Source organism: Oncorhynchus mykiss, chromosome 10, assembly GCF_013265735.2.
Source record: "Oncorhynchus mykiss isolate Arlee chromosome 10, USDA_OmykA_1.1, whole genome shotgun sequence".
Classification (NCBI taxonomy): domain Eukaryota; kingdom Metazoa; phylum Chordata; class Actinopteri; order Salmoniformes; family Salmonidae; genus Oncorhynchus; species Oncorhynchus mykiss.
The window spans coordinates 61,941,269-61,967,728 of record NC_048574.1 but is presented as its reverse complement, the minus strand read 5'-3'; the positions used below and the strand labels follow the sequence as shown (position 1 = coordinate 61,967,728).

The 26,460-nt window shown below is 43.0% G+C and overlaps 1 protein-coding gene across 5 annotated transcripts in view; it reads left to right on the top strand.

Annotated features, from left to right (window-relative positions):
• gne (glucosamine (UDP-N-acetyl)-2-epimerase/N-acetylmannosamine kinase) overlaps positions 1–26,278 on the top strand; it is a 32,190-nt gene extending 5,912 nt beyond the window's left edge. The window contains exons 1-13 of one of the 5 annotated variants that reach the window (XM_036933585.1): positions 554–585; positions 6,808–7,019; positions 8,257–8,503; positions 8,914–9,121; positions 12,035–12,187; positions 12,606–12,818; positions 13,176–13,263; positions 15,541–15,754; positions 18,700–18,829; positions 19,333–19,554; positions 23,002–23,184; positions 23,419–23,538; positions 24,876–26,278. In XM_036933585.1, coding sequence (XP_036789480.1) covers positions 6,826–7,019; positions 8,257–8,503; positions 8,914–9,121; positions 12,035–12,187; positions 12,606–12,818; positions 13,176–13,263; positions 15,541–15,754; positions 18,700–18,829; positions 19,333–19,554; positions 23,002–23,184; positions 23,419–23,538; positions 24,876–25,111 — 2,208 coding nt within the window. In that variant the 5' untranslated portion in view covers positions 554–585; positions 6,808–6,825 and the 3' untranslated portion in view covers positions 25,112–26,278. Of the gene's footprint in view, positions 1–553; positions 586–2,082; positions 2,274–2,483; positions 2,625–6,807; positions 7,020–7,869; positions 7,897–8,256; positions 8,504–8,913; positions 9,122–12,034; positions 12,188–12,605; positions 12,819–13,175; positions 13,264–15,540; positions 15,755–18,699; positions 18,830–19,332; positions 19,555–23,001; positions 23,185–23,418; positions 23,539–24,875 lie in introns of those variants that run through there. The other 4 variants (XM_036933584.1, XM_036933587.1, XM_036933586.1 and 1 more) reach the window with 4 other exon arrangements.
• Positions 26,279–26,460: the final 182 nt, after the last annotated feature.

The window sequence follows — 26,460 nt, the reverse complement described above, 5'->3', positions numbered from 1 at the left end:
AGCCTCTTTCTCAAGTATCATGACGTTGCATCAGAAAAGTATCCATAAACATTCTGGTGCTCGCTACAGCTAACCTAGTCATTTCCTTTTGCGGGTGTAGCCTATTTTGCGACTCGTTTCTGACACAGGATAGGCCTAGATGAATCATTCTGGACCACATTTCACACTGTGTGCTTAGAGCTAACATGGTTCTTGCTGGCTGGATCCATTTGGGTGTATCAATCCACACCCAGTGTGTCAATAGCCCATGCTGAATTAAGTCCTATAAGGCCTGGAACTCAACTGTTATTACTAAGTATCTGTCTATTGTGAAGTATCTCACCGTACAACGATTAGTAACCATCTCTATTGTTTACCTTATTACAATTATTAGCCTAATTATCTGTGACTGACCTATGCTGTTCTTGGAACAAGGCTAATAAAAAATATCTGTTAGTACTACTAGCCTGGGGCGACAGACCACGTGGTACAATAACTAGCTAGAAGTGGACTATGGGTCCAGGCTAGGACCAGGCTAGGTCCAGAGTCCAGGCTAGGTTGATGTTACCTGCTTTTAGTTTAGCTTCACTGTCTTTCTACTGCACTGTGAGTTGATATTTTTTTGTTATTCTATTTGGTCTACTGCTTTATGGGGTTATAGAAAGGTTGGGTTCTAGTATTGGTTCTAGTATTGGTTATAGTATTGGTTATAGTATTGGTTATAGTATTGGTTATAGTATTGGTTATAGTATTGGTTATAGTATTGTCTTTTATAAGTCTAGTAGTATTCCTGGCAGGGTTATTATGTCACGCGTCTGGGATGGAGAATATGTCATCAAGTTCTGGTCAATTCTTCACTTGCTTGACCGGATCTATTTTTGTGTTACTTAATTGGCCTAGGCGTTGTCCGTCCTTTTTGAACAACAATGGACACTTTATTCAGCGCAGAGGAGGCTTTTTGGCACGAGAGAATTCGGCATGTGTGTACGTGCATGTGTAGAGAGGCGCAGGCTACAGCAAGTGTTTAGGACTTAGGCTTATCTACAGTAGTAGTGATGGGGGGAATTCATAGCTACGTATTCATAGCTACGTATCGCAATATTATTTTGGACGATATTATGTTGTTACTTTGACTCAAAATTGTAAAAAATATTTGTTGTTGCTAGGTAGCCTTTGCTAGCTCTGGTTGGCTGTACCTGTGCCCAAAATCCAGTATTCATCCTGTAGCTTGTTCTCCATCTTTTTTAAATAGTGAGCCAACATGTTTTTAGTAGGGTCGCACGATATATCGGTGAGCAGTTCACACCCAGTAAGTGTATGTCGTGAATCGCCCATAGATTTGTCCATATCGCCCAGGGCTAAGCTAGGTCTACTACTTCAAAGGATGGCTGATCAAGTGGTTATCTAAGACCAATACTGTGTCTGCCACTCCAAGGAACTGGAAAGGCTGACAAATTATGCCAATAAATGCCTGCTTTTCATCCGTCACAATGAAAAGAAGTAGGAAGAAGTGTTCGAGAAATGGTTTGAGAGTTCATCTATCATCCACCATCACTAAAGAGATGGGCTCTTGCAGTGTTGTCAAGAAACCCGTTGGTCTATAATTCATGTGTGGATACTGACATACTTATTGATTAGGGGGGGGGGGGGGGGGAATGATGGTCATTGATTCCCAGACCTATGGTTGTCACGGTACCAGTATTGCAACACCACGAATCATGATGCTTGAGTTTCCATGACAACAAAGCACACGACTGAACTCTATTGTCCTTAAAAACCTGCTGTTTTAAAATTATTGTATGATGGGCCTTTTAGCTTGGGGGTGACAACAACGGGGTGTGACAACAGAAAGCTGGGGTTTGCAACATTAGGGTGAAAAAGACTTCACTTCATTATCAATATATGGTTATAGGCCTCACATTTCCTATTAATCATTGATTTATCTGGGTTGAGATCATAGTCGGTCTGTGATATGTTGGGCCCTGGCTGTAAGAGGCATCGATGCAGGAAGCTTCAACCGTTCCCTCTCGCCCAGCAGCCAATCAGGGCTCTCTTGAGTCGGATGAGGGAAGCCCCTCCTCCGCTCTACTCTCTCTCTCTCTCTCTCGACAGGCTGCTGCTGCTTTGTCGGGCTAGGAGGAAGACCAGCTATCCTTTTACAGTGAGCCTTTCAAATGATCCGAAGGGAAGGGAAGAGACTAAATAAAGGGGGGGAGAAGGATAGAGAGAGGGAGAGGAGTGGATCACGGAGTGGGCTGACCATGCGTCCAGGGCCTATAGCCAGAAACCCTCATGTGAGTCAAGGTGGCTTTTATCCTATTTTTTTTCCCCCCCTCCTTGCCTGCTGCTGCTCCCCTCATCGCTAGGAAGCAGCCCTGGTCTTGTGACACTTCATTGGAAACAAGGGCAGTGTGTGTCGGGGGGGGATTCTGTCTCGGAAGGCTGCGTTTTTAGACAGGCAGACTCATTCTGATGCTATATTAGTTTCTTATGGCCAATCGCATCAGCTCTTTTCACGTTGGATCTTTTTCAAAGCTGATCTGTTTGGTCATTAGACCAATTCGTGAAAAGACGATCAGAATTGGGCTGCCGATGTAAGCGCAGCCTAAGAACCAACCCAGTGCAGGGAGGAAAATGCCTGGCTGGTATGTTAGCTTTTCAGTGAGACAGCCTGTAGACTAGGCTGGATATATGTGTCTGTGAAGAAATGTAGTGTGTGTGTGTGTGTCTGTGAAGAAATGTAGTGTGTGTGTGTGTGTGTGTGTGTGTGTGTGTGTGTGTGTGTGTGTGTGTGTGTGTGTGTGTGTGAGACAGAGGGAGAGAGATGCAGAGAAAGGAGGAGCTGATGAGAGACCAAGGAGTGGATGGATTGTTGTGATGAATGCATGGACTATCTGTTTAAATGCCTGGACTGACCAATTTGTCTCTGTTGTTATTCAACAAACCAAAGGATAAAGATTTAATTTCATGTTGCAGTTGACTGGGATTTTCCCATGCCTCTTGTATGACTGTGTGGGTAGTTGGCCAATGTTTGTTCATTGAAAAAATGTGACGGTTTCTCTTCCGGTTGTCTGTGTAGCCTAATCATTCTGAATACTTCTTAAATGGCTTTGAGAATATGTGAATGCGACATGTGAATGCGACACGTGAATGCGACATGTTCAACGGAGGCACCGTGTCTTTCATCACTCCACGTGTCATTGAATAAGAATGTGTTTGTCTCCAAGATTACATACCGCAATGTTCGGTTGTAGGCTAATGCATTGACGAGGCCAAACTTTTGACTCCTTATGTTAAGAATGTCACAACATTCGGGTCACTAGCTAAATCTTTTTTTTTTTTATGATGGTCAGAGCGGTTCACGGGCTATACCTTGATATCCCAGGTGTATTGGGAAAAGGTCAGCTAGGTGTCTCGAGTATTTGTGGTCGTTTGGGATGCAGTGACGGTGCCTGAATGTAGGCCCACTGTCTTGATCCTGTACTACATCTAGTTATTTTGTTTAAACCGGGTGTCATTGCAAGCTTTTATGAGAAGCCTCAACTATACTGTGGTGAGCAGCCTTGTTTTTTTTTTTTTGCCTGTCCTAGAGTTTTTAAAATCATTTTCAGTGGAGAAGGCTTAATCGTGGGTCTGAGGAAACTCAAACTTAAATCTCAGTTTACATTGATTTATTATCATCTGCTCCAAAGTTGACTACTTCAGGACCAAGTCTGGCACAGTCTGGTTGTCAACCACCTCCAGGAAGGTCCAGGCTGGGTTATTTGTTGACTCCTCTGTCAATATTAGCCCGTAGTTCACTAACTTTTACAGTCTTGTTCGTTTGGCAGCAGTTGTTTTAGGAGTCTGTTTGCCAGGGCGTTGGTAGAGCTGCGTTTGTACACTGCCGCTCTGCTGCCAGTTAATTATTACTTTACAGCTAGTGGAAGACCTCTCAATGTTCTCTAGTCTTAGTTCTATTGAAGGGGTGATTTAGTTTGGAACAATACAAATCAAATCCAATTTTAGTGGTCACATACACATGGTTAGCAGATGTTATTGCGAGTAGCGAAATGCTTGTGCTTCTAGTTCTGACAGTGCAGCAATATCTAACAAGTAATCCAACAATTCCACAACAACTACCTACAACAACTACCTATACACATGCATCAAAGTAAAGGAATGGAATAAGAATATGTACATGTAAATACAGTGGAGCAAAAAAGTATTTAGTCAGCCACCAATTGTGCAAGTTCTCCCACTTGAAAAGATGAGAGGCCTGTAATTTTCATCATAGGTACACTTCAACTATAACAGACAAAATTAGAAAAAGAAATCCAGAAAATCACATTGCAGGATTTTTTTATGAATTTATTTGCAAATTATGGTGGAAAATAAGTATTTGGTCACCTACAAACAAGCACGATTTCTGGCTCTCACAGACCTGTAACTTCTTCTTTAAGAGGCTCCTCTGTCCTCCAGAGGAGAGGGGGCTTCTGTTTAATTTGATTTTAGCGTTTGACCAATCTTGAATACACAGCATAGCCTAGAGTAGGCTATATCAATACTTTTCTTAATTGAGGTACCACTGAAGTAGATTCATAACATGTTCAGAAACATTCTGTAGTCAGGACGGCTTACAGAGTATGAAATGTTTTATTGACAAAGACAAGCAGAGACATGACAGGCGTCAAAGCAGGCTGCCATGACAGGGCACCCGGGAGAAAAGTACTAGACATCTGAAGTACATTTTCTCAAATCTCTTTTTAATACCTGTTTTTGTTATATGTGCCTAAAAGAAAAATGGCTACAGTAATCAAATGAAACATATTTCACAACAGTTTGAGTGTAGAGTTTCAATAAACCAGTAGACCATATCTGGCTAAGCTTCCAGGTGACCAACTTAACCATGACATCAGTGTTGACACGAGACCACATGTACAGGTAGTTTGTTAGCGGCTGGAGTGTCCAGCAGGGCCTTCTCTCTCAACCTTTGGAGGAAACGCTCCCCAACTTAAACATAATGGATTCATACACAGACTGAATTAGTTTCAGAAACCAGCTGCAGGATGACCCCATATTCTATGATAACAGAGAAAGTATTTTGTTTTTCAAAAGCCCATTGGACGTCACTGTCCATTTTGAGCTTACAAACAAAACACACGGAAGCATATTTAAATACAGTTGCGTTCGGAAAGTATTCAGACTATTATTACTATTTTTATACTTTTAACTACTTTTACTTCACTACATTCATTAAGGAAAATATTTTCCTTAGTCTTATTCAGTTTCCAGTAACCTTTTAACTTTTTTTTTTTTGCTGACAAACCATGCATAATTATCGTTATGAAATCCCTTTATGGTCTATTGAAATCGAGGGTTCAAATTGAGACTGCATCAACCGTGTCAACCTTATCTCCAGATATCAGAAATTAATACGGGACTGTATAGATAAGTCGTTAGTCCTCTATGTAAACATCTTCTTCTATGGGTTCTTATGTCTCCAAATATCTCAAACCCTTAACCTTAAACATAATTCCTTATCTCACAATCAGATGGCCTCCTAAGGATAGCAACTATCTAGATTATCATGTCTTGGCGGCATTGAAATCTCCACCCTCATATTACTTTGACCAGCGGAAATGTTGACAATTTGACTTATTGTCCTCTCATTGTCTCTAAATAAAAATAGATACTTGACTTGTAATTGGTAGCACAAGTATTCACCACAATGAATTGAATGTGGTTGACATCTACCAATCGCATGATCCATGTCCCTGTGTTGTCTGCTTCGTCACAGTATATGGTCCTTTTTAAAAGTAGATTTTTTTTTAGAATAATGACACCTGCTGACCGACTGGTACTAAATGGAAGCCAAATATCATTAACCCATTGACGCTTCCAAAACCCCGTATCTGTGGAACAGGCATGAGTTTCCTGAATTAAATAAGTCGGCACTTACCTTTTTTACAATGCAAAAAATAAAGACTTCCTTTTCAAAATATGACAAATTCCGCTGGAAAAAAAGACTATCAGTGACTACATGAAGAATACTTGTATTTGTTTTTCACCTTTTTATATAACTAGGCAGGTCAGTTAAGATACGTTTTTATTTACGATGACCGCCTACCTCGGCAAACCCTAACCCAGACGACGCTGGGCCAATTGTGCGCCGCCCTATGGGACTCCCGATCACGGCCGGTTGTGATTCAGCCTGGAATCGAACCAGGGTCTGTAGTGACGCCTCTAGCACCGAGATGCAGTGCCTCAGACCGCTGCGCCACTCGAGAGTGTTCACATGAAACGGGTTCTCACAAAATGAAACGTTCTTGCCGGTTACAAATAAAACAGTCCTTTGCACAATGCAGGTAAAAACAATTTTTTTTTTACCAATTGTAAAATAAATCTGACATTTGCGCCATGCATTGGTATTATGAATAGCCATCAAGCTAACATTAAGTGTCAGTGCGAATTGCCATCATTTTTTAAAAAGAAAAACAAAGAATGCTCTTTCCTCACAAAATGGAACATTTTACCAGCTGCAAATAATATAAATCTTAAATAAATAATAATATAAAGCTTATATTCTGGGCTCTGAGGTACAACAGTTGAACTTTAGCTCATGAGGCATTTTACAAGTTATGTTCTTCAAGAATCAATGGGTATATATCATTAATTGCTAAGTCCAAAAACGGATGTAGCAACTGCAGATTCTAGCTTTAACATATATCCACCATGCCACAACAGGACGAGGAGCATCGGACCTCGTTGTTTTCAGCACAGCTTCTTTTCCCCCTGACATTCCAGCATCTCAACGCTGAACACCATCGCTCTTTCTCTGCTCACCAGGAACTGTATTATCTGACAATGCAGAGGATGAGAGAGAAGACTGACAAGATGGAGGAGAACAAAGCCACGAGGAAGCTGCGGGTGTGCGTGGCGACGTGCAACCGGGCGGACTACTCCAAGCTGGCGCCCATCATGTTTGGCATCAAGGCCAACCCGGATGAGTTTGAGCTGGAGGTGGTGGTGCTGGGATCCCATCTCATTGATGATTATGGGTGAGTTTGAGGTGAAGGTGGTGGTGCTGGGAGCCCATCTCATTGATGATTATGGGTGAGTTTGAGGTGAAGGTGGTGGTGCTGGGAGCCCATCTCATTGATGATTATGGGTGAGTTTGAGCTGAAGGTGGTGGTGCTGGGAGCCCATCTCATTGATGATTATGGGTGAGTTTGAGCTGAAGGGGGTGGTGCTGGGAGCCCATCTCATTGATGATTATGGGTGAGTTTGAGCTGAAGGGGGTGGTGCTGGGAGCCCATCTCATTGATGATTATGGGTGAGTTTGAGCTGAAGGTGGTGGTGCTGGGAGCCCATCTCATTGATGATTATGGGTGAGTTTGAGCTGAAGGTGGTGGTGCTGGGAGCCCATCTCATTGATGATTATGGGTGAGTTTGAGCTGGAGGTGGTGGTGCTGGGAGCCCATCTCATTGATGATTATGGGTGAGTTTGAGCTGGAGGTGGTGGTGCTGGGAGCCCATCTCATTGATGATTATGGGTGAGTTTGAGCTGAAGGTGGTGGTGCTGGGAGCCCATCTCATGGATTATGGGTGAATTTGAGCTGAAGGTGGTGGTGCTGGGAGCCCATCTCGTTGATTATTATGGGTGAGTTTGAGCTGAAGGTGGTGGTGCTGGGAGCCCATCTCATTGATGATTATGGGTGAGTTTGAGCTGGAGGTGGTGGTGCTGGGAGCCCATCTCATTGATGATTATGGGTGAGTTTGAGCTGAAGGTGGTGGTGCTGAGAGCCCATCTAATTGATGATTATGGGTGAGTTTGAGCTGAAGGTGGTGGTGCTGGGAGCCCATCTCATTGATGATTATGGGTGAGTTTGAGCTGAAGGTGGTGGTGCTGGGAGCCCATCTCATTGATGATTATGGGTGAGTTTGAGCTGGAGGTGGTGGTGGTGCTGGAACTAGTTTTTCCCGATCCACTGAAATCACAACTATTTGCAAATGTTTTTACAATGACCGTCATTGTTTATTTGCACTCTGAGGAAAAAGTGTTAATTGAGTAATCATGTCTCAAGTTTTTTTCTGATTGCTTGATCTGACCAGGAAAAACTCCTGTCCTTAATGAGGACCATAATGGAAATGAGTCGGAATTTGTGTTTTTAGCCGTGACTATATTTCGTGTTTGTTCATTTCACTTAGTGGAATCAACTTGATGTGTTTTTAATTTGTCTAAAATGTGTTCTTTCATGAATGAAATGATTGGTTTGACCACCTGTCCTCCTTTAGCAACACGTTCCGGATGATCGAGCAGGATGACTTTGACATCGGCTCCAAGCTGCACACCATCGTGCGTGGGGAGGACGAGGCCGCCATGGTGGAGTCAGTGGGTCTGGCGCTGGTCAAGCTGCCAGATGTCCTCCACCGCCTTCGCCCCGACATTCTGGTCGTCCACGGAGACCGCTTCGATGCCCTCGCCCTGGCAACGGCTGCCGCCCTGATGAACATTCGCATCCTGCACCTGGAGGGAGGAGAGGTGAGGGGATGGAGGAAGTGATGTCATGTATCTCAAGGTTTTTCAGGATGTAGGGCATATCTGTGTTGGGAGCTGAATATAACTAGATTAAATTATTGGTTGGCTCCCTCCACTTGTAGTTACCTGGTATTTGATATAGGACGTTTTTGAACTGTCGTTTTGTGTATTTTAGTTACTATTTACTGAGTTATTACCATAAAAAAATAACGGAGCTACCGAAAATACACAGAAGTCCTGGAAACCAAAGAAGGCAACATAACAGAGATAATTATGGTCTTGGTTCAATAAAAACAACTATTTGTTCCCTAAGGGAAATAGCAGTGCTTCAGACACTAAATAGCAGTGCTTCAGACAACGAACCGTCAGAGACCATAAACAGACTTTTACCCTGATGTCTGATCCTTTCCCAGGTGAGTGGCACCATCGACGACTCCATCCGCCACGCCATCTCCAAGCTGGCCCACTACCACGCCTGCTGCACCCGCACCGCCGAACAGCACCTCATCGCCATGTGTGAGGACCACACTCGCATCCTGTTGGCCGGCTGCCCCTCCTACGACAAGCTGCTGGCCGCCCATCACCGTGACGACTACATGGACATCATCAGGAACTGGCTCGGTACGTGTAGTAGTAACCTATCTGTTACGAATCCCTTTTGGCCCGACAGTCTAGGGGGGATGGTAATGAGACGTGTAACATAACTCATGCAAATTATAATTGTGACAAAGTAAAAGTGTGAACGAAATAACCAGGACAACTGAAATCTACCGTCAAACTCAAGGTTCATTTATAAAACACACGGTAATGGGGGGGAGCAGGAAAAGGGGCTGAGCTGGACCCAAGGAAAGAAACAATAAGCATGCAAAAACACCCCTAAGCTAGACTAGCCTACTTTAACAACAGCTAACTAACTAACCAAAAATACAGTGGGTGGTCCGCCCAGTTCTAACTAGTGTATTTAACAAAGTTCACCTACGGGTAGTGTATGCCCATGGGCGACTTGTCTTGGTTTCCCCTTTTCCCACCAGCAAACACCATAAGCAAAAACAATACTCACAGGAGATGACAAAGTGATTTGTAGGTGCTCAAACAAAAGAGAGGTTAAGACACAAAGAGAGAGTGAAACACAGAGATCTACATACATGGCGTTTACAGAGAGATTGAGCTCTAGAGCAAACAAATGATGGGGTTTTTAAACCATGGGGAAGGAACTGTGATAGGGTAGGAAACAGGAGGAGGTGTGTCTTCTGATTGAGGATTGATTGTTGACTGATTGGGGAGTGATGATTTTCACCTGTGAGGGGAGAAGGAGAGAAAACAACACAGGATACATACACACACACACAGGATACCTGTATCCGTAACACTATCCTTCACCCCTAAATCAGTGGCGGTCCAACTTTTTCAGCGGGGAACGCAGTTCAATGCGGCATACCAGACTAATAGCCAGGTTCCAGGGCCCAGAGTTTTTCCCGGTCAGGCAGGGAATAACAACCTCTGCTGTCAGTGTCATGCATCATGCAACCAAACTAAAACAGCTACAGTTTCTGCACAGCACCAGCTTTGAACTCCTATTTGAATATGCAGAGACCTCTTGGTCGGAAATAGTACTGACCTTGATGGCCTAGTCTGCTACAGTTACCTGGACTGAGGACAGTGATGGCGTTTTTGTTTTAGGTTTCATGGCCTGCCTTTACATCGCCACGGTAACAAGGTCCCTGTGTCTTTGTCATACAGCTAGCTATAACTAATGTTGGCTGACATTACACCCAACATGAACCCACTAGCATTTCAAACACGCACTCGTCAAATGACGCACAACACTTCAGAAACGGCATTTGAAAAGTCAGTCAGCATCCCAACAACTTGTCTTCTCGAGATACTGGTAACGCACGCTAACTTGGAGCGTGAGTAGGCGATGCCCTGGAGTGCGTCCATGTGACCTGATTGGTTGGAATGAGGTGGAGGCTTGAGTAAAAGGGTGATTGACAAGGCTGCAGGCCAATCGGGTTGAAAGGGCCAGCCTTTTTATTACAACCTTTAGGACAGTGGTATAGTACATATTAGAGGTTGACCGATTTATGATTTTTCAACGCCGATACCGATTTAATCGGCCTATTTATTTATTTATTTATTTTTAAATACAAAAAAAATACACAAAAAAAAAGAAAGAAAGAAAAGATTTGTAATAATGACAATTACAACAATACTGAATGAGCACTTATTTTAACTTAATATAATACATCAATAAAATAAATTTAGCCTCAAGTAAATAATGAAACATGTTCAGTTTGGTTTAAATAATGCAAAAACAAAGTGTTGGAGAAGAACGTAAAAGTGCAATATGTGCTATGAAAGAAAGCTAACGTTTCAGTTCCTTGCTCAGAACATGAGAACATATGAATGCTGGTGGTTCCTTTGAACATGAGTCTTCAATATTCCCAGGTAAGAAGTTTTAGGTTGTAGTTATTATAGGAATTATAGGACTATTTCTCTCTATACCATTTGTATTTCATTAACCTTTGACTATTGGATGTTCTTATAGGCACTTTAGTATTGCCAGTGTAACAGTATAGCTTCCGTCCCTCTAGTTAGCGCGCGCTAACTAGCTAGCCATTTCACTTCGGTTACACCAGCCTCATCTCGGGAGTTGATAGGCTTGAAGTCATAAACAGCGCAATGCTTGACGCACAACGAAGAGCTGCTGGCAAAACGCACGAAAGTGCTGTTTGAATGAATGCGCCTGCTTCTGCCTACCACTGCTCAGTCAGATACTTCTATGCTCAGTCAGATTATATGCAACGCAGGACACGCTAGATAATATCTAGTAATATCATCAACCATGTGTAGTTAACTAGTGATTATGATTGATTGTTTTTTATAAGATAAGTTTAATGCTAGCTAACAACTTACCTTGGCCGACTGCATTTGCGTAACAGGCAAATGCCTGTGCCTTGTGGAGTGCAACGAGAGAGAGGCAGGTCGTTATTGCGTTGGACTAGTTAACTGTGAGGTTGCAAGAATGGATCCCCCGAGCTGACAAGGTGAAACTCTGTTGTTCTGCCAATGAACAAGGCAGTTAACCCACCGTTCCTAGGCTGTCATTGAAAATAAGAATGTGTTCTAACTGACTTGCATAGTTAAATAAAGGTATAATTATTATTTTAATCTTTTTAATCTGCAAATCGGCGTCCAAAAATACAGATTTCCGATTGTTATGAAAACTTGAAATCGGCCATTCCGATGAATCGGTCGACCTCTAGTACATATACCACTATATAGTACAGTAGCTAGTACCTTCGGCATGGAAAGATGTGGAAAATGTGTTAAAATAATGTTCATAGATTTCTGGGGCTTTTCGCTAGTCCCTATGGGGCAGCTCGGGGGTTTGAACTTGCAATCTTCCGGTTACTAGTCCAACTCTTTAACCACTAGGCTACTCTGCTGCTCCAAGTGGTAGCAGTAGACTGTTGACTTCCCTCTGTTCAGAAAGTACTAGAATGCTGAGAATGTTCTAAATGACATCCACAGGAGACAATGTGAAGGAGCACGACTACATCGTGGCCCTGCAGCACCCGGTCACCACCGACATCAAGAACTCCATCAAGATCTACGAGCTGATGTTGGACGCCCTCATCTCCTTCAACAAGAAAACACTCATCCTCTTCCCCAACATAGACGCAGGTCAGTGGTGATTGTTTTCTTTTTTTCTCCCCCCGTCTCCCTTTCCTTATTTCTCTCCTCTTTGCCCCGTCATATTACGCAACCACACACACACACACACACACACACACACACAGATCGTGGAGCTGGAGGTACAGTGTCAGCCCTCCCTTGGTCAATAGTGTGGGAAGGCTGCTCTGTTGAAGGTATTTGCTTATCTAGTTCAGCTGCAATCCTTCAGTCTGTCTCATGATTAGGGCTAGGACTGGTTTGAAGGGCGTAGAACTTCCTCAGAAAGAATAAGAAACCAAGTGACCAGTACTTAAAATCCGACTGTAGACTGTGTAGGAGTCGGTTAAATTAGACATCCCGCAGTCTTCTCTGTTCTGTCTTGTAACCCCTGACAACCCCTGTCCCGTCTCCGTGATGACCCCAACAGGAAGTAAGGAGATGGTGCGCGTGATGAGGAAGAAGGGCGTCGAGCAGCACCCTAACTTCCGGGCGGTGAAGCACGTGCCGTTCGAGCAGTTCATCCAGCTGGTGTGTCACGCTGGGGCCATGATCGGCAACAGCAGCTGTGGCGTCAGAGAGGCCGGGGCCTTCGGGACCCCCGTCATCAACCTGGGGTCCAGGCAGACTGGGAGAGAGACTGGTGGGTGGGTCTACTGAAGTCAATGACCATTTACCAGGTGGTCTAGAATCATGGGTTTCGTCCAAAATGGCACCCTATTCCCTTAAGTGCTTGAATATGGGCCCTGGTCAAAAGTAGTGCACTAAATGGAGAAATGGTGTGCCATTATGGAGACAAGCGTGGCCTCCATTTGGAGCAGACTAGGGGGCCTACTTGTGGTTACCAGTCTTACCTTTTCATTATACATTTCATGGTATAGTTCTTAATTGAAGGTTTTGCCAGTACAGTATGAGTGTTTGGCGATTGCTTTGTTGTCATTCTTCCAGTCGTCCCATTACGAATGCTTATAGGATGTTGAGCTGTATTTTCTATTCCCAGGTGAAAACGTCCTCCATGTCCGAGACGCAGACACTCAGAATAAGATCTACCATGCCCTGGAGCTGCAGTTTGGGAAGAGATACCCCTGGTAAGCATCATCGCATAACCTCTAGAAAAGGGGTTATTACAGGGTTATAACAAGTTGCAACAGGGAGACATCACCCAGCACAGAAGCAGAGAAAATGTCTAACTGGCCTCTTGGAGACAGGGCCTTTTTATATCCTAATCAGACAGCACCAAATGTTCTGGAAACACCAGGCCGAGAGGTCTTGTTGAAAGACAAAACAAAAGTGAATTTTTCAGCTGCTACAGAATCCGTGTCAACGGGATGTCATCATTACAATACAACAGTGAATAATCAGTGTGACCTCGGTCCTTGTACATCCAGTCTGGCGTCAACCACCGTCAACATATGAGAATAATCCATAACGTTCGGTATCAAGTCTAGTGACCACCAACCTGCACCTTGAGTATCACAATCAGAACACTGGAAAGTGTGTATTACAGAACCTCTGAACTGAACTTAAAGGTCAACTACCCCTTAGAACCAACGTATTTGGTTTCAAATGGCCTATGTGGCATTGATACGAGTCAAACATTCATTGATACGAGTCAAACATTCATTGATACGAGTCAAACATTCATTGATACGAGTCAAACATTCATTGATACGAGTCAAACATTCATTGATACGAGTCAAACATTCATTGATACGAGTCAAACATTCATTGATACGAGTCAAACATTCATTCTAGTGTCAAAATCGATTACAAAGTGTAAAATAGGATCATTTTGGTCAAAGTCCGTCTCGTCCAAAACGGAGTTTGTCGCGACATACTGGAGAGTTGGGGATGGATTACAATCTTGCCCAGTACACTCTTAACAGAAGAGAAACAGCAGTGCTGATTGTGCCCTATCCAATCGTAGCAGCCAGAACCTCCCAGACAGTGAGACGGGCCTGCCCATTACTCAGCACCTCAGACTTGTTTACGTAAGAGAACATGTCGCCAATGTCATGTTGAAATAACCCTTGACCCTAAGCCTTTTTATAGAGTGGCCACTTGCTGATGTGTTTCTTCGTGTCAATCACTTGAGTCTGCCACTTATTTGGGCAAAATGAGAATTGAGACGATCAGAGTGCACTTGTATCCCAACTGGAACATAGTGTCCCCCCCACAGCCTGTTTTGTAACATCATTCCCTATTAAACACTGCCAGACAGGCACACTCTGGTAATGGTTGGAAAGTTGTAAAAAGCAAAACCTCGCCAGTGACTTGATTTAAGCTGATTGTGGCCTGGCTGTTCAATGTGCCCGACGGCTACTATTTTCTAGCTTCATTGGAACTTAGCTAGCTAGCAAGTGATTTTTAAGGCACTGGTAAACAGTGTGTAGCTTGTGCTTTATTTACCATAGTTTGACAGCTTGCAGATGATGAAGTTGTAGACACGTTGTTGTTCTCAGAAGTCAGTCCCGAGCGCGTAGCCACTCGATAAACTAGTCAGTGCCCAGCAGAGAACCGATCATGCACATTTTGTTTACTTGAGAAATGCTGCACCAAACACCTTTTAGCTAGATGTCAACTTGAGCGACTAAGACCTTCTCTGCAAAAACTTCTAAATAAATGATAGATGAATTCCTACTATTTAAATATTTTGAGGAAGTGGCTATGTTGTTGCTACGGTTACTCGGGAGGGACAAACAACAGTACCTGCCACGGTACAATTAAGCAATATGGCCGGATGGGGTGCGGTATGGCCAATATACCACAGCTAAAGGCTGTTCTTATGCACAACGCAACGCCTAGTGTCTGGATACAGCCCTTAGCCGTGGTATATTGGCCATATACCACAAACCCATGAGGTGCCTTATTGTTATTATAAACTGGTTACTAACATAATTAGAGCAGTAAAAATCCATGTTTTTGTCATACCCGTGGTATATGATCTTATATACCACAGCTGTCAGCCAATTCGAGGCTCGAACCAACCAGTTTATAATATGAAAACATTACACACCCACATCAAACCACAACTCATTTTGCTTCAGTCATTGCCGCTAGCATTTCTTAATGAGCAATCATCAAAACGAGGCCAAATCAGTGCAGTCACCCTTTAAGTCATCTACTTATACCTTTTTAATAAAAAAATATATATATATTTATTTATTTGCGGCAGCATTGGCTCTTTCAGTGTTTCTTATAACTGATATTTGGTCTACAAGCTAAAATCCTCTATTTTCATAGTAACCATCAAATTGCAATTTTTCATAGAACGGAAATCTCACTAAAATTCCCCTCTTCATCTTGTGTGATTCCCCCATCCCCCCCGCCCTCTTCTTCATCCTGTGTGACCCCCCCCCCCCCAGCTCGAAGATCTACGGCGACGGGAACGCGGTGCCTCGCATCCTGAAGTTCCTGCAGACCATCGACCTTGATGAGCCGCTGCAGAAGACCTTCTGCTTCCCCCCCGTCAAGGAGTGGGACATCTCCCAGGACATCGACCACATCCTGGAGACTCAGAGCGCCCTAGCCGTCGACCTGGGGGGGACCAACCTCCGCGTGGCCATCATCAGCATGAGGGTACGGTGGTAGGGGTGAGGGGGGGTTGGAGAGGGGGGGGTGTGAGGTGAGGGTTACACCGCATATTAGATTCTATTATTATTTATTATTATCTTATTAGTCGTGATTGGTTAAAACCATAAATCATCTTCCTGGTTGTCCATCAGCAAAATGAACACGCAGTACATTACACTATCCATCTATTCTCACACTGCCGTGTGCTTCCAACATTTCTATCTAACCATCCATGTGTGTTCATTATCCCTCTACACCCAACTAGTTCCGGTTTGTAATGGTGCTGGATATTGATGTATACCCATAACCACCAAAGATGGAACTAGAAAAGTTTCAGATAAAAAGATGATGTACAGTTGTAGTCGGAAGTTTACATGCACTTAGGTTGGAGTAATTTAAAACTCGTTTTTCAACCACCACAAATGTCTTGTTAACAAACTATAGTTTTGGCAAGTCGATTAGGACATTACTTTGTGCATGACACAAGTCATTTTTCCAACAATTGTTTACAAACAGATTATTTCACTTAAGTCACTGTATCGCAATTCCAGTGGGTCAGAAGTTCACATACACTAAGTTCACTGTGCCTTTAAACAGCTTGGAAAATTCCAGAAAATGTCATGGCTGTAGAAGCTTCTGATAGGCTAATTGACATAATTTGAGTCAATTGGAGGAATACCTGTGGATGTATTTCAAGGCCTACCTTTAAACTCAGTGCCTCTTTGCTTGACATCATGGGAAAATCTAAATAAATCAGCCAAGACCTCCACAAGTCTGGTTCGTCCTTGGGAGCAATTTCCAAATGCCTGAAGATACCACATTCATCTGTACAAACAATAGTACGCAAGTATAAACACCATGGGACCACGCAGCCGTCATACCGCTCAGGAAGGCAATGTGTTCTGTCTCCTAGAGATTAACGTACTTTGGTGTGAAAAGTGCAAATCAATCCCAGAACAACAGCAAAGGACCTTGTGAAGATTCTGGAGGAAACCGGTACAAAGTATCTATATCCACAGTAAAACGAGTCCTATATCGACATAACCTGAAAGGCCGCTCAGCAAAGAAGAAGCCATTACTCCAAAACCGCCATAAAAAAGCCAGACTACGGTTTGCAACTGCACATGGGGACAAAGATCATACTTTTTGGAGAAATGTTCTCTGGTCTGATGAAACAAAAACAGAACTGTTTGGCCATAATGAACATCGTTATGTTTGGAGGAAAAAGGGGAATGCTTGCAAGCCAAAGTACACCATCCCAACTGAGAAGCATAGGGGTGGCAGCATCATGTTGTGGGGGTGCTTTGCTGCAGGAGGGTCTGGTGCACTTCACAAGATAGATGGCGTCATGAGGAAGGGAAATTATGTGGATATATTAAAGCAACATATTAAGACATTAAGCTTGGTCGCAAATGGGTCTTCCAAATAGACAATGACCCCAAGCATACTTCCAAAGTTGTGGCAAAATGGCTTAAGGACAACAAAGTCAAGGAATTGGAGTGGCCATCACAAAGCCCTGACCTCAAACCTATATCAAATTTGTGGGCAGAACTGAAAAAGCATGTGTGAGCAAAGAGGCATAGAAACCTGACTCACTTACTCCAGCTCAGTTAGAAGGAATGGGCCAAAATGCACCCAACGTATTGTGGGAAGCCTGTAGAAGGCTACCCGAAACGTTTGACTCAAGTTTAAATTGTTTAAGCCAGTGCTACCAAATACTAATTGAGTGTATGTAAACGTCTGACCCACTGGGAATGTGATGAAAGAAGTAAAAGCTGAAATAAATCATTCTCTCTACTATTATTCTGACATTTCACATTCTTAAAATAAAGTGGTGATCCTAACTGACCTAAGACCGGGAATGTTTACCAGGATTAAATGTCAGGAATTGTGAGAAACTGAGTTTTTAAATGTATTTGGCTAAGGTGTATGTAAACTTCCGACTTCAACTGTACCATACCAAGGTGGCGTGATGTACAATCTGTTCTAGACCTATGCATATTTTGTGACGTTGCACTTCTCATGGAATAAGCCCGAGGCCTGTACCATTTCTAGACTTTTTTTAGCCTGACCAACCTTCCTCTGATCAAGCCATGAACTGTCCCTCTCCATCTTTGGAGGATGCATGCACTCAAAGACTCGGCCTCTATTGGTTGACCTAACTACAGCTAGGCTACTCATGATGTATTGCTTGTTGATTTTTTTAAGTGCTTTCAGGTGATGAAAAGCGCTATAGAAATGTCATTTTATTATTTGTCACGGGCATGCGTATTGTCTAAAATGTATTTTCGTCAGTGAGTAAGTTGGAGTTGAACACACACGTCAACAGTGAGAAGTCACCTTCTAACCATTAGTTCTGAAGTCGGAGATTAGAATGTCAACCGCCAACCGACCATTCTTTAGCCTAACGGAAGTCATCTTAAACACACCCCTTTTCTATTTGATTAGGCCCCGTTTTGATTTAGGATTTGACTTTACGTGAGAACCACCATGAGCATCTGCCGGCTCAGATGAAAGCGGCTGTCAGTTATAGCATTCTTCTGAGACGCTGATATTTAATTAAATCGCTGACGACAAACAAGCACTGACTTGTCAACCACACTGCTTGTGTGGCCTTCCTTATCAAATAATGTGCCAAATGTACTTCTGGGTTGATTGGGTTGGAACAAGTGGATTGATTGGCATGAAATATATTTGTGGGCCACCATTTTAAAACTTTGGTTCTCTGTGGCTCAGTTGGTAGAGCAAGGCACTTGTATGGTTGTGGGTTCGAGCTCTGCTGGGGCCACCAATAAGGATGACTAAGTCGCTTCGGATAAAATCGTCTCCTAAATGGCAAATACTTTGTTTTATATATGGGCAACAATTAAATAACATTTCATTTTTAAAGAACATTTTATTTGAAATATTATTGTAATTGGTCTGATTTTTATACGTATTTTTAATTGTAGGGTAAGATAGTGAAGAAGTACACCCAGGCGAACCCCAAAACCTACGAGACGAGGATGGAGCTGATACTGAAGATGTGTACGGAGGCCGTCATTGACGCTGTCCATCTCAACTGCCGGATTCTGGGAGTGGGTATGTGGCTTTCTCTCCTTCATGAAATGTCCCTTTTTTATGTTTTGATTTGCACTTTGAATAAGGCAACATTTACTTATGCGAATCTGTCAAGAAGCACATTGTTGGGTGGGGCTTGCAATTGAACCATTTCATTGTACTTGAGCATGTGTCAAATAACTGAACTTTTTAAAATGTTTATAAATGCGTAAACGTCACAATCTCTTGCCCCAATTATTTGTGCTCAACGACAATAAATGCGCTTCAAAGTCTGCATAGACCCTAGTTCTCACTATATAATCATTTTTACATTTTAGTAATTTCGCAGACAGACAATCTTATCCAGAGCGACTTCATCTTTCATCTTATGTTCATCTTATGGTAGCTAGGTGAGACAACCACGTATCACAGTCTTAGTTAATAATTTTTTTTCTCAATAAAGATGTGGTCAGTAGCTAGTAAGAAAATACCCCTAGTTTGACCGGATCTGATTCTCTTGCAATCGCCCCACCTCCCTCCCTCAGGTGTGTCGACAGGAGGCAGAGTGAACCCCCAGGAGGGTGTGATCCTCCACTCCACCAAGCTGATCCAGGAGTGGAGCTCCATCGACATCCGCACCCCCATCTCTGACGCCCTCCACCTGCCCGTCTGGGTCGACAACGACGGCAACTGTGCCGCCCTGGCAGAGAAGAAGTTTGGCCACGGTAAAGGAGTGGAGAACTTTGTCACCATCATCACTGGAACAGGTAATATTGCCACCATAGAATTAGAATGATTCACTCTGGTCATTAATTATCTGTTCATTGTATTTCTATGAAATATACATGACTGTCATTGTAAAAAAAAAAAAAAAAAGTTAAAAGGTTATGGTAAGTAAAGGTTGAGAATTCATTCCACACCCATAATGGCGTGAGATGAGCTGGATAGTAAACAATGACCGTATGGGTGGATCGAGTGCATAACAGGCCAATCGAAACGAGGCAATCAGATGTCAGTCAGTAGCTTTTTGATTTTTGCGTGGATTGAATAGGTATTGAAAAATTGGATTTGTGTCCTGAAACAGTCCTCCACAGTCTCTCACTTTTAGCCCCTATTGAATGAGGGACTGTTGTTGAGGCATTGAGTTTTACTTTTTACAAAAGTGGGAGACTGAAAGAAAAGACCTCACCGTAACCATGTTTTGACAATGCTACTGATACTATTAAGATGTCTAATTGGTTCACTTAAGAACTTTTCCTGAGGACAATGACATTTTAATCTACATGGCATGAGGCATTGGAAACGATTGCAAAGATGAAAGCACATGCTTGTATATAATCTCTTAAGGCAGTGCTGATGTGTAAATCATCGGTTAATGACAGCTTAATTAAAGCTTAAAGTTGAGACACCTGGTTATTTTATCAATAGGCTATATTTTCCCTTTCCTCGTCCCTACCTGGCCTCGAACCAGGGACCCTATGCACACAACTGCCTCCCAAGAAGCATCGTTACCTATCGCTCAACAAAAGCCGCGGCCCTTGCAGAGCAAGGGAAACAACTACTTCAAGGTCTCAGAGCAAAGTCACGTCACCGATTTGAAACACTATTAGCGCACAACCCGCTAACTAGCTAGCCATTTCACACCGGTTACATATACATGCTAAAAAGATGTTGGATTCTGGGTAAACTTTGAACATTGTTATACGCATAAGAATAGTATATAAAGAAGTGGAAGATACTTTTTTTTTTTTTTTTAGGTTAATGGTTCTCTGTAGAAAAACAGATGGCTTTGGAATGTGTTGGGTGGACAGGAGGAGATCACAGGATTGCTAGAGGGGAAGCGGATGGACATCTGTGGATTAGGCGAAGGAGGGGTTGGGGTCAGGTCAGATCCCCTGAAGGGAGAAAGTATGGTTCATTATCCTATTACCCTCTTCCTGTGGAACCATAAGATGTAAGGATTGGAGAGAAGGAGGAGTGTCTAAAGTGGAGTATAGAATATACTTGTAGTGGTGGATACATGTCTTTGTCTGAATACAGCTGTGTCGACCCTTTGGGAAGAATTAAACTTCTCTAGCGTCCGTGAGTTATTTACTTTAGAACCTAACAGATGGCGCTGCAAGCAGGGTTCACCACGATTTCTAGTCAAACCAAAGAGTCCAGATCAGTGGAGCAGAGCTGGCAACAAACAAGGTAGGCTAGTTCCTATATCTGTTTCCACTCATTTTGACATCTCAGGGAGATGAGAATCGTAGGCTGAACATTATAGGATACGGACCTGGAGAGCCTGAGTTTAATTCGGTAGGCCCATTGTGTAACCACCGGTCGTAGCTTTGTGGTAGATGGTAAACTCAAGCAGGCCAGTACCTGTAGGGTAAGTCCTAGGGGGTAAACCCTGAATCGCCATTTGTCGGATAATCTATTTCACTGACAAAAAAACAACTCACCCTTGTCAACTATTTTCTGTTTAAGTCACATCTGAGTTTTTTTTTAGCGCATAATTGTTTGGGGTTTGAAACGTTTCTACTGTCTGCAAGCCTGCATGGTGACGTTCTTTCCATGCCTCTATCTTCTTTCATGTCAGACAACAATAGTATGGTTTTCTATAGTCAAGTTCCACATTATGGTTGGACCTTGGCACATTGACAGGAAATGTGGCATATCTGTACATTTCAAACCCTGGATGATGACTGTAAACGTTTGACTTTTTTGCAGAAACACAGCGATATCCCAAGTATAAATACAGTTCTGTATACACACTAAAGGGTAAAACAATAAATTTTGAGCAAAATAGTGTGTTTTCAGACCACTGCAAACCTCAGAGTAGGGCATTCGAGGAATTGGTCTGATGGCTTTCCGTGATGTCGTAGGCCTCCCCGCTTGCTTGAGGAGCAATAGAACTTTTGTTTTTACTAATACATACAAAATACATACAAATATTGGTCATTTTAATTACTTGCACTTAACCAGTCATATCTAGAGTTCAACCAATGTGGTTTCTGTCTGAACGTTCCCGGAGAGCACCACTTTCTCCTCCATAGCCGTTGCTAGGTTATAATTGACGCTTCTGTGCTGTTTATTTCTGGTAGGAATGGAAAACTAATGAATATGTCCAGTGAAAGCTGATATGAAATTTGTTGACATCACAACACATGACAGACTTGGATACACATGTTAATCAATAAAAACGTAAATTCCCTCAGTTTCGCATGTTTACAGTTGGTCATTTCATAGAGGGAATTGTCGGAGGAGCTCTCGTGTTTACATCTCCAAGATGTAGAGAATGAAGACAACGTGGCATCCGTTCTAAAAATCTGACCGCACTCTCTCTCTAAATATGTCGCTAGACTTAACCGTTATGTGTAGCGACCCAATGAGCATGGCTCTTCCTGCTTTGCACAGGATCCGTTCTTAGCAAAATTCCGTCGCCCATAATGACAAATTACGTTGTTTTGATTGCTACGTTGCTCTACCATTGTATTGCTAGCTGAAGTATCTAATTATAAAATGTTAAACCTACGCCCCGGTTTGTCATTGCTCAAGGAAAAGAACATAACAATTAACGGAATAGCTAGCTATCTTGCTTAGCTAGCTAATGTTAGCCATCATTAAACTGGTGCACAACAAAATACACCACATGTTAGTTTCTGTGAGTCACAACATAAGGCTTACATGCCAGCGTAGATACTGTGGCAGACCAATGGGTTTGGTCAAGACGTTTACCCAGATCAGACACGGACAGAGTAGGATTAGCTCGGTTTCAAGGGTGTTTATTTAAATAATAAATCAAAGAAAAGGATAGGTCTCCCCTATGAGACCCTCTCCGGGATACCGTATTCTGGGCTCCGGGTTTTGCCTGTCGGGCACAAAAACTGAACTCCCTCCTTTTAGCTCAGGCACCGTCTCCAACTATGCGTAAGTCACCTCGTACAACTGGTGAGCAATCAGCCCTTGATTACCCACCAACCACAATCAGCCCCAATTAGTCCAGGCCGGAGAGCCCGCCGAGACCTGGCACGTCCAGCAGAGGGAGCCATCGCCTTGTGATGTCTGCCACGCATCATGCGTAGCTATCAAAACAACATTTGTCACTATAGGGGTGACTTAACCTTGCTAACAAAGGACCCCAAACGAATAAGGTAGTCGTGCTGATCGGGAAGCCACACCGACATCGGCGGTGGCACCACTAACCATTCTGTTTGTTTTGTGAACAGGCATCGGCGGGGGCATCATCCAGCACAACGAGCTGATCCACGGCAGTACGTTCTGCGCGGCTGAGCTGGGCCACATTATGGTGTCTCTGGACGGGCCGGAGTGCATGTGTGGCAGCCGTGGCTGCATCGAGGCCTACGCATCAGGCATGGCCCTGCAGAAAGAAGCCAAGAGGCTCCATGACGGTTAGTTAAAACACTTCTTAATTAGATTTGTTTTCTAATCCTTTACTTAAAACCACGATTAAAACCAAGAGGCACATTGCATGGTGGTTATAAATGCATTGAACCAGGCACTTGCTCATTGGAACACATTGGGTGTCAGTCTTCACCAGGGAGCGAAGCAAAGCTTAAAGCAACATGTCTTGTGAAAAAGAGATGTTGATTTGACCCCTGGCCCGTGTCTGTTTGGTTCTCCAGAGGAACTGCTGGAGGTGGAAGGAATGGTGGATCTGAAGAAGGCGGAGTCCGTCAGCGCCATCCACCTCATCAACGCAGCCCGCCTGGGCAACCACAAGGCTGAAGCCGTCCTCAGAACAGGTGGGTCCACACTCCTTATGTTGGTTGAACATCACCTTAAATCAGACCTACTCCTTCATAAGTTAAAGTAATACCTTGCCCATAGAAAGTTTACACCCCCCTTGGATTTATTCACATTTTATTGTTACAAAGTGGTATTACATTTTATGTTGTCAATGATCTACAAAAAATACTCTTAAAGTGGAAAAATTATATCCTAAAAAAAAGATGAATGAAACAAAGCAGTAATATACCTTGATTAGAAGTAGCCAATACATGTTAGGGACACTTTTGGCAGTGATTACAGCTGTGAGTGTTATTGGGTAAGTCTCCTAAGAGCTTTGCACACCTGGATTGTGCAATATTTGGCCATTTTTATATTTTTCAGAATTCTTCAAGCTCTGCCAAGGTTTTTTGGGATCATCGCTAGACAGCCATTTTCAAGTCTTGCTATAGATTTTCAAACAGATTTGAAGTCAATTGCAACTTGGCCACTCAGGAGCATTCACTGTGTTCTTTGTAAGCAACCCCATTGTTGGTCATTGTCCTGCTGAAAGGTGAATTCCTCTCCCAGTGTCTAATGTAAAGCACACTGAATCAGGTTTTCCTCTAGAATGTTGGCTGCGCCTATCTCCATCCTGTTTCTTTTCACCCTGAAAAACTCCACAGAGTATTTGCCGATGTCAAGCATACCCATAACATGATGCAGCCACCACCATGCTTGAAAATAAGGAGGCGGTTACTCAGTGATGTGTTGTTGGATTTGCCCCAAACATATAAAGCTTTGCATATATTTTTAGTTTGTTGCAGTATTACTTTAGTACCTTGTTGACTGAAGGACCTTAGATGTTGTATGTACGGGGGAGAGAGGTAGTCATCCAGAAATCATGTCAAGCCCTGTTATGTCACACTGTGAGTCCATATAACTTCTGTAACTTCTGAACTCATTTAGGCTTGCCTAAACAAAGGGAGTGAATACTTGTGCAATTACTTTTAGTTATTTAAATTGTTATTAATGTATAGATCAATGACCATAAATTACAATTCAATCCATTTCAATCCCACTTTGCAACACAACAAAATGTGAAGAGTTCAAGGGGGTGTAGACTCTCTAGGTATTGTCTAATTTTATGTTCCCTCAATGACTGACCTGGTCAAATACATTTTATAAACCACTTTCCTCCCACCATTGTTTTAATTTACTAGCTGAATTATGATGCGTGACACAACAAGGTATCAAATGTTACCAAATGTGACATTGAGATCATAGTTTAGACCCAGTTCGAATCATTGTGCCATCTCTCTATGAAAGCCATCCTGTATTTTATAGCTAACCCCTCTCCCCGTTTCCTCCTCAGCTGGCATGGCCCTTGGAGTGGGCATCATCAACATCCTCCACATGGTCAACCCCTCCCTGGTCATCCTGTCGGGGGTGCTTGCCGCCCACTACCAGGCTCCTGTCCAGCAGGTCATAGGTCAGAGAGCCCTCACCTCCGCCCAGAGCATCCAGGTCCTGACATCCGACCTCGAAGAGCCCGCCCTGCTGGGGGCCGCTAGCATGGTGCTGGACTACACAACCAGGCGCATCTATTAACAACATTACGGTGCTGGACTACACAACCAGGCGCATCTATTAACAACATTACGGTGCTGGACTACACAACCAGGCACATCTATTAAGAACATTGGTCAGTTGCCAAGTTCTAGTGTTCATTTCATTGGTCCCCAAAGGAGGGCCATATCTTGCAGTTCCCTGGTGTAGAAAGATGAACTTGCAATTACCAAATAGAAATGGCTAAGATAGAAGGTAGGATCTACAGATAGAGCCGCCCAATAGGACCGACATCTATACTACTGTCCCAGATGGGACAATCTGACATGCTCTTCAAGCTATCGCACCTTCTATTGGACGAACCATTGGCGATAATTTATTTCAGTCAGACAATGACATGTTATGTGTATTTTCCAAAGATTTCTTCAGTGATACTAATTGTCAACATAATATCATTTCTACAGCGGATGAAATGCCTAATAGAGTACTTAAATGGTAGTACTATAAATGACAGTGCTGAAATAGTAGTACTGTTAACTACAGTACTGAAATAGTAGTATGTGTCTGAATACATATAACAGCCGATACAGTCATGAGTACAGCCACAGTACCAGGGAATGGCTGGGTGTGTCCAGACAAAAGATTTCAAAAGATGTGACCAAATAAGGATCATTCGCATTCAATTATGCTTGTACTACATGGCCATATTTTGACCCTCGTAATTCCATGTTTTTTTTTGTTACTTCTTAATTCTAAACGTACAAGATGTTGTTTTTTTTTAAGCCACGCTATGAAGCATTAACAATATGTATTTTATCTTGCCGAGCTGTAAGATCTTTGCGCCGCCATCTTATTTTGAACCAGTTCTGCAACCCTGCGTGACTGACCCAAGGCTTACCCTCTCTAGGACCACCGTGACGACCGACCCTCAAATGTAGCGCCACGGCCATGTACGGCATAGTTGTCTTGACTATGCTGCCAGATCACGTGACTTCGTTTATCATTCTTTTTTGTTTGTTTTATGCCTCGTCATATTTCAAGAGATTACGGTATGCAAATCAGCCATGTGATAATCCCATTTTGTGTATTCCTGTTTTTGATCATGTCACAGAGAAGTTTTTGATTTTACTTCACCTTGGTACTTTTGTGACCTCTATCAATTGCAATGGTCATTTTTACACATTAAAAAAAACACACTAGAAAATGGTTTGGAGTGGAATAATAGATGATTCATTCGATGCTATTCATCGTTTTTAGGTGTGGCTGAACTAGGCCACATTGTAAACACACCGCAGGGCTTGGTGGAATGCCAGCCTGTTTGTGCGATCATAGGATTTAACTTTATTTTTCCCCTCAGGGACATTAGTCTTCAACCCAATACGGCTGTGTAC